The sequence below is a fragment of the Maudiozyma barnettii genome, assembly GCF_903064755.1.
Source record: "Maudiozyma barnettii strain CLIB 1767 genome assembly, contig: KABA2_06, whole genome shotgun sequence".
In the NCBI taxonomy this organism is placed as follows: domain Eukaryota; kingdom Fungi; phylum Ascomycota; class Saccharomycetes; order Saccharomycetales; family Saccharomycetaceae; genus Maudiozyma; species Maudiozyma barnettii.
The window spans coordinates 769462-783184 of NW_024545243.1; the positions used below are offsets into that span (position 1 = coordinate 769462).

The following is a 13723-nucleotide window of genomic DNA, read 5'->3' on the forward strand; positions in this document are numbered from 1 at the left end:
TGTAAACATATATAGGAGCGTGCGTGATTACTTTCACCGCATTGTATTACGAATATCCAATTTAAACAGAAGAAAATAAAATAAAATTAAGTGAACCCAAATAGTGATTGCTTAAACACCCTACCTTATTACATCTTCCTGAATTCACTCAACACAGGGTATATAGCTTCAAACGCTTGGTAGATCTCTTCTCTTTGCTTTGCACCCGTCAAAACAATCTTACCACTAACGAAGATTAACAGCACAATCTTTGGCTTAACCATTCTATAAATCAGACCAGGGAATAATTCAGGTTCGTACGATGAGAAAGTACCATGACTAAATGCCAGACCTTCCAATCTAATAGGGAATTTCACATCACAAGAACCAACAATATTTTGGATTTTAAAATCTGTAAATTTAGCTGCAAAACCAATTTTTTGAATAATTCTTGCGTATTTTCTACTTGCAAGTTTGGAATCATCTTCACTCTTTGCACCAGTAACAACCATCTTACCTGAGGCAAAGATTAAAGCTGTAGTTTTTGGTTCACGGATACGCATAATAACAGCAGCAAAACGCTTAGGGTTATATTCTGCATTACGTGCATGTAAAGCCACAGTCTTTAAATCTAATCTGCAACCAAGATTTACAGTTGCAACAATATTTTGTAAGGTCGGCACAATACCTGATGTAGCTGCATCGTCATCCTCTTCTTCTGCTTCATTATTGTTAGTGCCCTGTATATTATTACTTTCAGTCTTTTTGTTGTCAACATCTTCCATCTTCTTACCAATTACGGTACTTTCATCTTTTAAGGTAGCATCATTAGCAGTCTGACTCTCCCATACTTGTCTAGTGTTAGGGTCAAATACTGCTTTATTCTGTTCTTTGAATTTCTCTAAACGCTCTTCAGTATCCGACATAGGTTACTGGTTCGATATAAATAAATAATATGCAAAAATAGGACCCCCAAAAAAAATTACCAAACAAAAAATATCAGTCTCTCCACTAACCCTCTCCACTACTAGAAATAGTTAACTATATATATCTTGTTCTTGTTCTTGTTCTTCCTTTATGAGCAATACTTCTCAGTATTTATTAAAAAAGATTATTTCATCAACTTCAAGTGACTTCGTTGGTTTTCTCGAATTATCATTTCTTAGTCTTTTTTTGTATTTCACAAAATCATGTTACACGAAGATGGCATCGCCAAAACAAGTCAAATATAATAATTAAACGCCATATCAAGAGCAAGAGCAATAGTGTAAACTCTTTGATCATGCTTCGATTGATAGTAGACCACTGTTGACTAAGTTGTTTGTATTCAACGCCTGCTGCATATTTTGAGTCCTAGGTTAAGAGAACTTGTTTTAGGAGGGGAAATAATAATAATAAATGGCATCTGTGGTGGAGTTAATGCGAATTTCGAGAGAATGCACAGATCAAGCTCATAGATTGGGTTCTACTGTTAACGATGATAAAAGTTTAGAGCAGTATTATACATTGATCAGAACTTCAATTCAAGCCCTAACAGATATTAAGATGAACTACAGTTTAACTATTGTTCAGGATGTCTATGTCACATTTTCTTTGACGAAATTATTACTCGATGAAACTACTGATTGTGAGATTACAGAGACTTACCTTTCATCTCTCAGACAAAGGCTTCAAAACTATAAGAATGGTTCTGATTACATATATATGCAATACTGGCTACAAGTAGAATTCATTGCACTGTACGACGTTACTGTAAAAAGAAACTCGCAGTTTCAATATCGTGTGGCATTAAATAATTGTACTGGTTTAATATCATATTTGAAAAGTTTGTTTAACGAAGATAATTATGCTCTTAGAGAATGGTGTCAATTATTCCAATTAGTAGAAGTGTGGTTATGTGATGCTTTGAATAGAACAAAGAAAGTTAATGAATTATACCCTAACCTCCTAGTAGAATCTAAACAGATCAATGAAAAATGGCACATATTAATTGTTATATACCACATTAATTGGCTATTAGAGCAACATCAACAGATACCTAAGGAATATATGGATGAATTAAATAATGTAACTGTGGAGACGCTAGGTCCAGAACTCTACGTTATGAAATTAATGCTTTTGCTGACTGATAAGATCCTAAAGGATGAAAATATTACGGATACATTGACTCAATTTAAAACTTTCTTTGAGCAATACAAGGATCAATTAAATGAACAATCAGTGATAACTATCTCATTTAGTCAAGATGTGAATGTTGTTTTCAAACATTCAACATTGTTCCAATATAAGAATCTCAAGACTTTATTATTGTTTTTTCAAGCCGTAAGTTACCTAGTGAATTGTTATGATGAAACAGCTAATTTCAGTATTAAGTTTCTACCACGAGTTAAGAAAAACCTTGTCAAAGAATTACATCATAGAGAAGAGGTGGATTCAAATTTAATTGCTGTTTCATTAAATGATAGAAACTATAGAATGAAATGGTTCTCTCAACTCCTTGATCTAACCGAATTTTATAGAATTTGGGAGAGGCTTATATTAAAATCACATATAAGTACAAAGGATCTCAAAGATGGGGGTGGATATAACGATTTACTAAACGTAATGCATAATCAAGAAGAATCACAATCTGAAGATATAGCTAGCCAATACTACAATTTATCTCGGGAAACAGTGAGCGATGAAGTAGCTCTTATCTCGTTATTGAATTGTTATATCCTTCTAGTTTCCAAAATTAATGAGTGTGAAGACAATACAAAGCAGACTTTAATGGTACGTTGTGAAACAGTATGGCATGACATCGAAGTTTTACAAGATAAAAGTAACATTGCAAAAAACAATACTATGTGGGATTGCACTATAGTTATCATATGGCTAACATCTCATTTGGAACCTTTCACCGCAACCCCCTTACCTACTAATGATGAAACACGTAGTAAATATCTCGCACAATTACAAAGATATTATAGCAGTAACCGCCTAACATCAGTATCACACGACAATCATAATGAAATAGAAAAACAATATAAGTTAAAGAAGAGTGTATTTTTACAAGTAATGGTAAATTACCTTGGTGGTCGTTTATTAGAGACAGATCTAAAAAAGATAAATGAAATTTCAAATATATGCTTACAAATTACAAAAGGGCAACGTATGCCTTATATACGTTATGTGATTGGGTTATGGCACCTAATGAATTGCACAATCTCCATGAACAATAAAGAAGTTCTTATCACAAAAGCTAAAATTGAGTCAATCCTAAAGGAAATGTAATGAGTATTGGAGGACTAGTCATCAAATCATTCTTAGTACAATAATAAATAATGCTTGGATGTATACCCTTTAACAGTCCTTCTTCCCACCTGGTACAAGCATATTTATATTGTTACCACTAAGTAGTAATCTACCGTGATGCTCCATTACTAACTCGTTTTCGTTGTTCTCATTGATGGTCCATTCAGTTGCGTCTTCTATGATAACGTTAACAAAATCGTCAAATCCAACAAGAGTACCAGTAAATTCACGATTTGATTGTAGGATGATCCATACTTTTTGGTTAATTGTCTTATCAATGACTTCTAAAGGTAATATCTCGACTATACTCATTATGCTTTTATATGTGATGGTTAATAGTGTTTCTCGCAATAAAAAAATCTTAAAGTGAAGCTAAACACAGGTTAATAAACGGTAAGTTGATGGATGTTCAGTTTTGGTAATGTTAGTCCAAAGAGAAAAAGTAAAAGAAGTTAAACCCAGTCTTAATATTTTGGTTAAGCTCTCCTATTATTGTTTCTTTCAATCTTATTTCCTAATCCTGGTTTCATAATGGTTTACACATATTGGTGCATGCAATTTTGCGTTACGCTAATTATCCAGTTTTTCCTTTATTATTTTTCGTTTGGGTTTTTTTTCATTTTCGGCTTTTCGCAAATTGTTGTTTTCCATTCATAAATAACGATATTTTAATTATTTTAGAAAGCGCAAAAGTAGGGTTTGGAGAATTACACCCGGCTGATGTGTCATAGTAAATACTGCAGGGCGCACACATTGTCACGCAGAAAGTTTTACTTTGATAATTTGCGCAATTATCATACGCATATTTTAAATAGTGCGCACAATTTAGTGCACGACACTCTCACAAACCCTAACTTCTGCAGGTAGAGATGGTGACTTCAGCTGACCAAATTCAACATAAATAGTAAATTTAAAGACGGTAAAAGTCAGTTACTAAATCCGTACGATTTTTTATTACAAGTGATAGATAATCAATGTTGACAAATTTCGAAGTCAGTCAGCCATATGATTTTCTTAGAAAATAATAAACAAAGTTGGTGCAAAAATGACATTCCATGCAATATTTTATTATATTATGTTGTATTATCTTCATTGGCTACTTCAGGGAGAAATCTATACAACTAACGTACCGTTGTTATTGCCAATGGATGCAACGTTTTTCATTTGTGCACTCCTATTGGAATGTATATGTGCATATACATTTATGGCTAAGTGTAATAAAGGGTGTGTTTTGAATTAAAAGAAGAAGAGTCCCCCGATTTGAGCTCTACTTAATTCATTCGTCCTTTTTAAAGCTTGGACTAGAAATTATCGGTTAATCACGTAAGTTGTAAATACTGCTGGGTGCACAAGTGATGCTGTAACCTGACATTATAATCTCAATTTGCACCTGATTAATGTAATAATTCTACCAATCTTATAGTATTTTTTGGCTATTATCGTTTTTGTCCTGACTACTCAATGACTTATAATTATAATTAAATTGATATATATATAAGATATATCTATTGATACTTTTAGAAAGATATTTTTCTTTGAAGAATGTTTGATTTATTGTGAAATTTGTATCTCTGAAATCCGCAACTCAATAATTATATAACAATATAGAACTTCTTCTTTTTATTTTATTGTCGAGATGGTTAACAAAGTGTTTAGTGTTGCTGTCTTCTTTGTCGTCTTCAGAGAATGTCTTGAAGCAGTGGTTATTATATCCGTGCTTCTTTCCTTCTTGGACCAATCTATAGGTACAAGAGATCTTGCTTTATTCAAAAAGCTAAAAAAACAAGTTTGGATAGGTGTCGGAGTTGGCTTTGTGATATGTCTGGCAATTGGTTGTGGGTTTATTGGTGCTTATTACTCTTTACAAAAAGATATATTTGGGTCAGCTGAAGATCTTTGGGAAGGTATATTTTGTATGATTGCTACCGTTATGATTACAATGATGGGTATCCCTATGTTAAGAATGAATAAAATGCAAAGTAAGTGGAGAGTGAAGATTGCAAAATCCTTAGTAGATATTCCAAAACGTAAACGTGATAGATTTAAATTAAGTTATTTAACTAGTCGTTATGCAATGTTCTTATTACCATTTATCACAGTTCTTAGAGAAGGTCTTGAAGCTGTGGTTTTTGTCGCTGGTGCAGGTATCACCACAAAGGGTTCACAAGCATCTGCCTATCCGTTACCAGTATTTGTTGGTCTACTAGCTGGAGGATTTGTTGGTTGGCTACTTTACTTTGGGGCCTCTCGTTCTTCTTTGCAGGTGTTTCTGATAATTTCTACTTCTATCCTGTATCTGATTTCTGCAGGGTTATTTTCTAGGGGAGCATGGTTTTTCGAAAACTATAGGTTCAACGTTAAGACTGGTGGTGATGCCTCTGAAGGTGGTGACGGTAATGGTTCTTACAATATCAAGCAAGCTGTGTATCACGTCAATTGTTGTAACCCAGAATTAGATAATGGGTGGGATATCTTCAATGCTTTATTGGGATGGCAAAATACGGGTTATTTGTCATCTGTTCTTTGTTACAATATATATTGGGTTGTGCTGATATCCATCTTGGGACTCATGATCTATGAAGAGAAAAAGGGTCATTTACCATTTTTCAGACAGCTACATCTAAGGCAATTAAATCCAGGTTATTGGCTCAAAAATAAAAAAAAGGATGAAATGACTCAAGAACAAACAGAAAACCTCTTCCACAATTTAGAGAAGTTACAATTCAATGAAAATGGTGCCATTGATTTGACTGCACATCAGCAGAATGAAGAAGGCGCAGATGAATTTGGATCTTCAAGCCAGCAGCCCTTTGATAGTACAGATAAGAAACAAACTGTCGAAGACCACACCTTACAAATTCAAGAAACAAATGAAAGAAGCATATAATATCAATATAATCTTTTGTAAATACATAAAAGCCACATTGCCACATAAATGTTTTAATTAGTTAAACTTATCAGTTATTTCTTCTTTTTTTGCGTCATCAGCCACATAGAAAAATATATGGTAAGAAGTTCACTAGATTTTGCACCACCTCCCTCATCAGATCTTATCATGTGGCGCAAGCTCATTGTCAAAGTGGAATTATGGTATATAAAACAAAGGATTGATGATCAAGATTGATGATCAATAATACTATCCGTAATTAATATTATTCATTCACTTCCCTCATTTTATTTACCAAACTGAGGTCAATAAAGAGCTGAGTGCAATGGATTTGATAGAACCGATTGCTCCAAATAATGGGATCAATTATTTCAGTAAGGATGTCAATTCTTTTATTCTCGAGTATGGGAACGTGACAGATGTCGGGCGTCTTCTTTCAACATCCTCTTTGTTACTGAATCATTATAATGAACTCACCAAATTCCTTTTTCAAACCCTTAATGTAATAGATTGTAATCGATTATACCTCGACGAACTGTACAAAATTACTTATGATTATTACCAGAAACTATTTTATTTAATATTTGTTAAGGATAAAATTAATAATAATTTACCACTTAATACAGAATTGACTCAATTGAGGAATACATTAAGAACTAGTTTGATCAATGATGTGTCTATTATTAGAATACGGAAATACATGCGAAATAACGTAAATCTCCAAGAGACAAGGTGTTTCCTCGAGGTTAATAGAATCGAAACGAGGGAACTGCAGTCAGCAGTTCAGTCTAATACTAGTATTATTATAGAATATAGACCTTTCGATACCTCGGGGACCAATAATGAATATTTTAATGATTCGATCATCATATACCCAAGTATAGGTTCAGAATTTACTACGTTTGATTTTGAAACGTTAATTCAGAATTGTTCTTCTACAAAGCAATCCCTTTTATTAAAAGAAATTTCAAAATTCAACGAAATTATCCTCTGCTTACCATCACCAGATTTTATTCAATTATTACCACTTTTTATTACTTTTGTTAAATATTTTATTTCTCTAAACACATCAGTGCCAAGCATAAAGGCATATTACCTGAATCTTAATGATTTGGTTAAACAAAGTGAAACTTCAGGACAAATATTTAATACAAACTCATTCACAAATCAAAATAATAAAAATATCATTGTTGGGTTGGAAAATGAATACAATTCGTGTTACATGAATTGTATCATTCAATGCTTGTTGGAGATAAATGAGTTATCATCAATGTTGATATCTAATTCCTTTTTAAATAATATTGACTATATTAATCCAAAAAATAGCAAAGGTACAATCATTACTGCTCTAGCAAGACTGGAACAAACAATGGTAAAAAGTTCACTAAGCAACAAAATGTTCGACCAACAAAAAACGAGCTCTTGTCTTCAATTGAAAAAATGTTGTGGAACAATCAATCAAATGTTTAATTCTAACCATGAAGAAGATTGTTTGGAATTTTGTGAATTCTTGATAAATAGTATGCATGATGATCTTAAAAAAGGTACCTTCATTAGAGTTCCTCAGACTAATATTAACGGCAATAAGAATCAGAAGAACTTCGAAGAACAAGCATATTTTGCCTGGTATTCATACCTTGAGAAGGAGTTCAACCTTATTGTTGAATTATTCCAAGGGCAAATGGCTTCTATTTTACATTGTCAATATTGTTTGTATCAGTCTAATACTTTTCAAGTATTTTCTACATTATCATTGACGCTACCTCCTCACCCTTCATGTTACATCCATGAATGTATAAACCAATTTTATAGACCAGAAAATCTGATGGGGAACAATGAATGGGAATGTTCTAATTGCAAAATGAAAAGACCTGCCACACAAAGATTACAGATCACAAAATTTCCAAAAATATTGATTGTTCAATTAAACAGATTTAGTAATTATATGAACAAAAATACTTGCTATGTAAAATATCCTCCTATTTTAGATTTATCTGTTTACAGAAATACTGAGAATATTATACCAAAATATTCGTTATTTGGAGTTACTTGTCACACAGGGACAATGGATGCTGGACATTATTCGTCGTACGTAAAGAAACAAGAAGATTCGTGGTGGCATTTTGATGACGCAAAGTGTAGACCTGTACATTTTGCAAATGAGTTCATCTCCCCAAATGCATATGTTTTATTTTATAAGATGATTGAATAAGGTAAATAATTTTTAATCTTTTTTTGCTTATAATATTTTTTAAAATATTGTTGTTAAGATATATAATGTTTACAAATAGGTGTACTGGTTTACAACATATAACATATTAATATGTTTTACCTGTTGTAGTAAATAACAATGAACGTCATTATATAAGAGATATCTTATATTTGTATAGTCACATATAGTGAACGAAGGGGTTACCTTCAGTGCTAATGAGGACACAACTAAATCTGTTCCAAATCATTGAAGTAATGATAAAAGGAAACGAAGAGGCAGATGATTGATATTGAATGTCCGTATGAGAAATATGTAGATGAATATGTTACCAAAGTTGGTAGTAGCTCATTGGAACAATAAAGAGGCAGCAAATTCAGGGTTCCCTCCAGTCATATTTAAGGCCTTAATCACTTCAGCCCTTGAGAAACCTAGATCCATCAATTGCTGAACCACTTTAGGCGGATAAGTTTGAGGTATATTAGAATTACTACTATTGTTACCAAATTGCTGATTATTTTGTGGTGGTGGTCCCGATAATGAAGTTCTACTTGAGTCCATTATCTGAGGTACAGGAATATTCTTCAAATTATTTGTTTCATTTGGTTTCCAATTATTTGATGACGTGTTTGATTCTGATAAATTGGCAGATTCAAATTCTTTTGGAATATCAGCCTCACCTAAGAAAGCTGTCTCAATATCTGCAATCTTTAACACATTTCTTCTAAGATCAACGCAAGCTTGGTGTCTTTTTAGCATATCTAATCCAATCAATAAATCGATTTGAGTATCGAGGACAACAAAACTACTTGGAATAAACTGAGTCTCTATCTTTACTAGGGCTTGATGTATTCTACCAATAATTTGACCAACACCTACACCTCTAGCTTCACCGATAAATCTCTTATCAATTAATTTTGTCAACCCTGTCCTTTCTGCCAACCCTGTTGACATAATAGTCATCTGTGCACCTGTGTCGACGAAGGCCTTTACAGGGGTCCCATTAATCTCCAAGTTGATATATAACATCGTTACAGTAGTGAAAACTTCTGGTGTATATTCATAGGCATTTCTTAGTTGTTCATCGATTACTTGTTGATCAATCAATTCTGCTATCCGTTTCTTATTCTCAGGTAAATCAGGATTGTCCATTAGTTTCTGATATTCTTGTTGCGGTATATTGAATGGATTTGTTTGTGGATAGTTTAACATATTAGGATAACGTCTTTGTAAAATAGAAGGGCCCAAACTTTCAGAGAAAGTTTGTGGATTTTCTATAGTTTCGTTCAATCCAGGGATTTGTTCAGTTAACTGTTGTCTTAATGGTTGATTTCTTTGTAATTCATGTCTAAATTGTTCAACATATTGTTCATCGGTTAGATTTGTATTACTTTGGGACCCGATTGGGAATAAATTTTGAGGTCCATGATTAAACTTGTTTCTAATTAATAATAGATCATTATCTTTCAGCCCTATATCTTCTACACTTCTCTCTGAATCGTGCTTGATGTCTAAGATATTTGTCTGATGATATATATCATTTTTAGAAGAGTCAAACTGACAGTCTAACTCAAGCAAAGCCACTAGATCGGCTAGATCAGTGTCATCACTTAACTCTACGGGTCCATATAATTGGCCAGTTATTTCATTAGAAATAGTCAATCTCATTGGTGATAGTTATATAATAAAATGAAGATGCTATTGGTTAGATGACTTTTAGTCGTATAATTTTTAAAACGTTGGTATAGTTGGCGGGGGTGGGGAAGTTTCGATAAGATATCTACCAATACTCCTTCCAAGAAAACAAAGTCAGTAAAACTTAAAAGAGCTAGAAGTTAATATCGATAATAGTTGTATCGCTCTCTTGATAATCCAGTTCTAAAAGACTCTTGTCTATTTCTTTCAACTTTTTTTATTTTGTGATCCGATTTTAGCGTATTCTTGTAGATCTCAGTAGTTTTAACACCGTAGATCTACCCTTAAACTTTGGAATCAGCGATAATTTAAAAAAGAAAAGATCGAGAAAATGAAGACTGAAAAAAATCTGACACTCTCTCAAATTTACAGCGGTCTGTTGTTTGACTTTCACTGTGATGGTGATCCAAAATGGGTGTTTGTCTGCCTTATTTAGACCCTTCTTGATTTCAAATATGTTTTGTTCTGTTCTTTCTCATTCTTCTTTTTATAGCCACCGACACCCTTTTTGCCATCATCGCTCGTCGAGAAATCGAAATTCTTCCAAGGGGGGACAGAAGCCCGAGATAGAGATATCACCAACAGTAATCATTATTATATAAATGATGAGACCATCGACAAAGGAATGAGTGTGAACTTAGATGAGACCACTGAATAAAAAGGTGGGATTTTGCAGATAGAATGAGACAATTTTTATCAAGATGAAGAGGGTAATTGATGATGTTCATGGAGAATCTGAAGGAGTGGTAGCGGGTACCGTTAAAATGATTAAGTTTGAAGATATACCGCAGGAATATAGGGATAGACATATCCCTGCATTTTCAGATGCAATGGATTTTATTTTGAAGCTAGACGATTCTTTGGTTCCTGTGTTTATGAAGGCTGATTTTGAACTGTTTAAGAAGCCTGATATGGGTTATGACGGTGAACCTTCAGATGATGCAAAGTTACAGAATGCATTTTCAAAATTAGGAGGAGCCATTGTTGGGCAACAGATCAGTAACTCCGCAGCAAGGTCGATTAGGATTAAGTTCATGGCATTGTTTGATGGAACGTTCCCCATATATAAAGAACTTAAGGAGTACGTCAAGACCCCCGATAATATCAAAAATATGAGGGAGAGTGGGTTAAGTCAACGGAAAGTTACTTATTTGGAATCCTTAGCGACATATTTTTCAGATAATGAAGAGCGATTGAAACAAATGTATTATCATGTAGAAAGTGAAGACAATGATGATGAAATCATGGATGATCTGGTTGCCGGTGTGAAAGGTATTGGTCCATGGACTGCCAAGATGTTTTTGATATCGGGATTAAGACGAATAAATATTTTTGCTCCGGAGGATGTTGGTATTGCAAGAGGTTTCTCTAGATACATTTCTGATAAACCGGAGTTATTAAAAGAATTGATGGACGGTAGAAACGCTGTAAAGAAGAGTAAAATAAAGCATAAGAAGTTCAACTGGAAAGTGTATGATGACGATATTATGGAACGTTGTGCGGATAAGTTTGCTCCTTATAGGACGGTCTTCATGTTTTTGTTATGGAGGTTATCAGCTACTGGTAAGCTTGATGTTACAGTTGATGTAGAAAATCAATTTGTCAATACATTGTAAATTATATGTATGTATGTATATCTAAGATTGTTTATATGAAATTACAAAATAAACATTTTTTTAAGAGGAAAAAAATAAATAATAAATATTCAATATTTACAGAAATATATTAATTATATATATATATATACTTTTAAACAGTTGGAGATTGTATTCTCGATTATTTGCTTGCCAATTTCGAGGCTTCTGTCATGATCTTACTTCCAGAGTTAGTAGTTTTCTTCAACAATTGTTGAGCATATCCACTATTGATCAAAGTTTTCACATTACCTCTTGGTTTTCTCACTTGATTAGCAAAGATCACTGCGGTAGTAACAAGAGCTAAAGAGCCAGCTTGATGTAATGAGGCAAGAGGTGTTGGAACAACCCATAGGATCGTAAAGATACCTAACGCAACTTGTAAAGTGACTACACCCATTAGTGCATGAACACTCATTTGAGCATTTCTTGGCATTACAAGTTTTTTCTTCAAAGCATACATATGAACAGCAAGGACACCACAGAATGCAGCTGTAGCAAATGTTCTATGAACCAATTGTACTGTGGTTGGGTTTTCCAATAGATTTCTCCACCAGGTATCTTTTTTATCATCTCTACGTGAAAAATTCTCGTCCATTAATTCACGACCACTTGGGAACCAAGTAGCACCCATCTTTGGCCATGTATTATAGATCATACCTGCATCCAAACCAGCAACCATACCACCGGACATAGCAGTCACGAAACAGAAAGCCAATAGAGTCAAAGCAATCTTTCTCATTGGTCCTAAAGCTGGATTATTCAACTTTTGGAATAATTTTCCAGCTTGTTCAGGATTCTTCATCCATTTGTTTTCCTTAAGAATATCTAGACCAGTCCATAACATACCCATGTATAAGAAGAAGGCTGCACCCAAATGCGTGGTCAATCTATATTGAGAAACAGTTGGTTTAGATTTTCTTGCGTTCAATTGGTCTTGATCCAAACCGGACTTAACCATCCACCAACCTAAGAAACCTTGTAAACCTAGTAAAGAAGTTAGACCTAAAAGTCTTTTATTAACATGTGCTGAAGTTCTCTTGGTAACGGCAAAATAGACTGCAGGAGCAATAAAGACAAGACCGATACCACGGCCCCATAATCTATGAATCCATTCCATAAAGAAAATGAACTTGAATTCATCCAAATTAATATGAGAATTCAATTGTTGAAACTCAGGGGATTCCTTATATTTCAAAAACTCTTCTTCCCATTCCTTTTGGCCGATTGGTGGTAATGAACCTGTTACAGGTTTCCATTCAGTAATAGACAAACCAGATTCAGTCAATCTTGTTAAACCGCCAAGAACAACAATACCAAAGACTAAACCAGAAGTACCGATCAACCAGTAAGCAACGGTGTTAGATGTCTTCACAGAGTTAACCATATCTGGAGTTACTTGTTCAGCAGTCTCATTCAATAAAGGTTTAAAAGAATTAAAATTACGATTTGGACTAGAACTAAAATTCCATTTAGATCCAAACATCGTGTTTCGTTTCATTTGACTAGTTTTTTCCTTGAAAAGAGGAGTCATAGAATAATTTCTAACACCGACTTGAGCCATACAGGAGGAAACATTACTAGCTAGCTTAGAGCATCCTTTGTTAAACACACAGTTTCTAGCAAAGAGCTTCGAGGAGACACTAAGGGCGTTTGAATCCCTCAAAAGCGTCTTCAAAAGCAGCATTGCTGGTAATAACTAAAAAAAACACAAAAAATAATAGTAGCAACAGACTATTTTTCGCCTTCAACTATTAAAAAATTCGAGCAATTCGATTGAGAATAACTTATCCTTTCCTTTATTAAAAAGGGTTGAAAATATATATACATATATATCTGCTTACCTGTAACGTCTCCCTAATTATTATATTCATTGTTTATATATGCGTATTCCCTAAAAAATTCACTGAAATTTCCATTATTTTTTTGGCTTTGCGCGGTTTCTTCGGAGCAATTTATCGCTTATAATATAAGTGTCGTGCAGAGTGATTTAGTGGGGGAGGTATACGCACATTTCATGCTAAG

The 13723-nt window shown here is 33.7% G+C and overlaps 8 protein-coding genes across 8 annotated transcripts; 4 read left to right on the plus strand and 4 right to left on the minus strand.

Annotated features, from left to right (window-relative positions):
* Nucleotides 1-128: 128 nt before the first annotated feature.
* SPT15 (TATA-binding protein) lies at nucleotides 129-905 on the minus strand (the record flags this gene model as incomplete). Its single annotated transcript, XM_041551433.1, has 1 exon — nucleotides 129-905. The coding sequence occupies one exon, from the start codon at nucleotides 903-905 to the stop codon at nucleotides 129-131; it is 777 nt and encodes a 258-aa protein (XP_041407367.1).
* A 472-nt stretch (nucleotides 906-1377) lies between these two features.
* On the plus strand, nucleotides 1378-3252 carry SCC4 (cohesin-loading factor complex subunit SCC4; the record flags this gene model as incomplete). The annotated part of the gene is made up of 1 exon (XM_041551434.1): nucleotides 1378-3252. The coding sequence occupies one exon, from the start codon at nucleotides 1378-1380 to the stop codon at nucleotides 3250-3252; it is 1875 nt and encodes a 624-aa protein (XP_041407368.1).
* A 69-nt stretch (nucleotides 3253-3321) lies between these two features.
* Nucleotides 3322-3585, minus strand: LSM5 (RNA-binding protein LSM5; the record flags this gene model as incomplete). The annotated part of the gene is made up of 1 exon (XM_041551435.1): nucleotides 3322-3585. The coding sequence occupies one exon, from the start codon at nucleotides 3583-3585 to the stop codon at nucleotides 3322-3324; it is 264 nt and encodes an 87-aa protein (XP_041407369.1).
* Nucleotides 3586-4909: 1324 nt separating this feature from the next.
* On the plus strand, nucleotides 4910-6160 carry FTR1 (high-affinity iron permease FTR1; the record flags this gene model as incomplete). The annotated part of the gene is made up of 1 exon (XM_041551436.1): nucleotides 4910-6160. The coding sequence occupies one exon, from the start codon at nucleotides 4910-4912 to the stop codon at nucleotides 6158-6160; it is 1251 nt and encodes a 416-aa protein (XP_041407370.1).
* A 325-nt stretch (nucleotides 6161-6485) lies between these two features.
* On the plus strand, nucleotides 6486-8372 carry UBP5 (putative ubiquitin-specific protease UBP5; the record flags this gene model as incomplete). The annotated part of the gene is made up of 1 exon (XM_041551437.1): nucleotides 6486-8372. One exon carries the CDS (start codon nucleotides 6486-6488, stop codon nucleotides 8370-8372), a length of 1887 nt encoding a protein of 628 aa, XP_041407371.1.
* Nucleotides 8373-8717: 345 nt separating this feature from the next.
* DDI1 (Ddi1p) lies at nucleotides 8718-10037 on the minus strand (the record flags this gene model as incomplete). Its single annotated transcript, XM_041551438.1, has 1 exon — nucleotides 8718-10037. The coding sequence occupies one exon, from the start codon at nucleotides 10035-10037 to the stop codon at nucleotides 8718-8720; it is 1320 nt and encodes a 439-aa protein (XP_041407372.1).
* Nucleotides 10038-10765: 728 nt separating this feature from the next.
* MAG1 (DNA-3-methyladenine glycosylase II) lies at nucleotides 10766-11680 on the plus strand (the record flags this gene model as incomplete). The annotated part of the gene is made up of 1 exon (XM_041551439.1): nucleotides 10766-11680. The coding sequence occupies one exon, from the start codon at nucleotides 10766-10768 to the stop codon at nucleotides 11678-11680; it is 915 nt and encodes a 304-aa protein (XP_041407373.1).
* A 160-nt stretch (nucleotides 11681-11840) lies between these two features.
* COX15 (Cox15p) lies at nucleotides 11841-13385 on the minus strand (the record flags this gene model as incomplete). The annotated part of the gene is made up of 1 exon (XM_041551440.1): nucleotides 11841-13385. One exon carries the CDS (start codon nucleotides 13383-13385, stop codon nucleotides 11841-11843), a length of 1545 nt encoding a protein of 514 aa, XP_041407374.1.
* Between the last annotated feature and the right edge of the window lie 338 nt (nucleotides 13386-13723).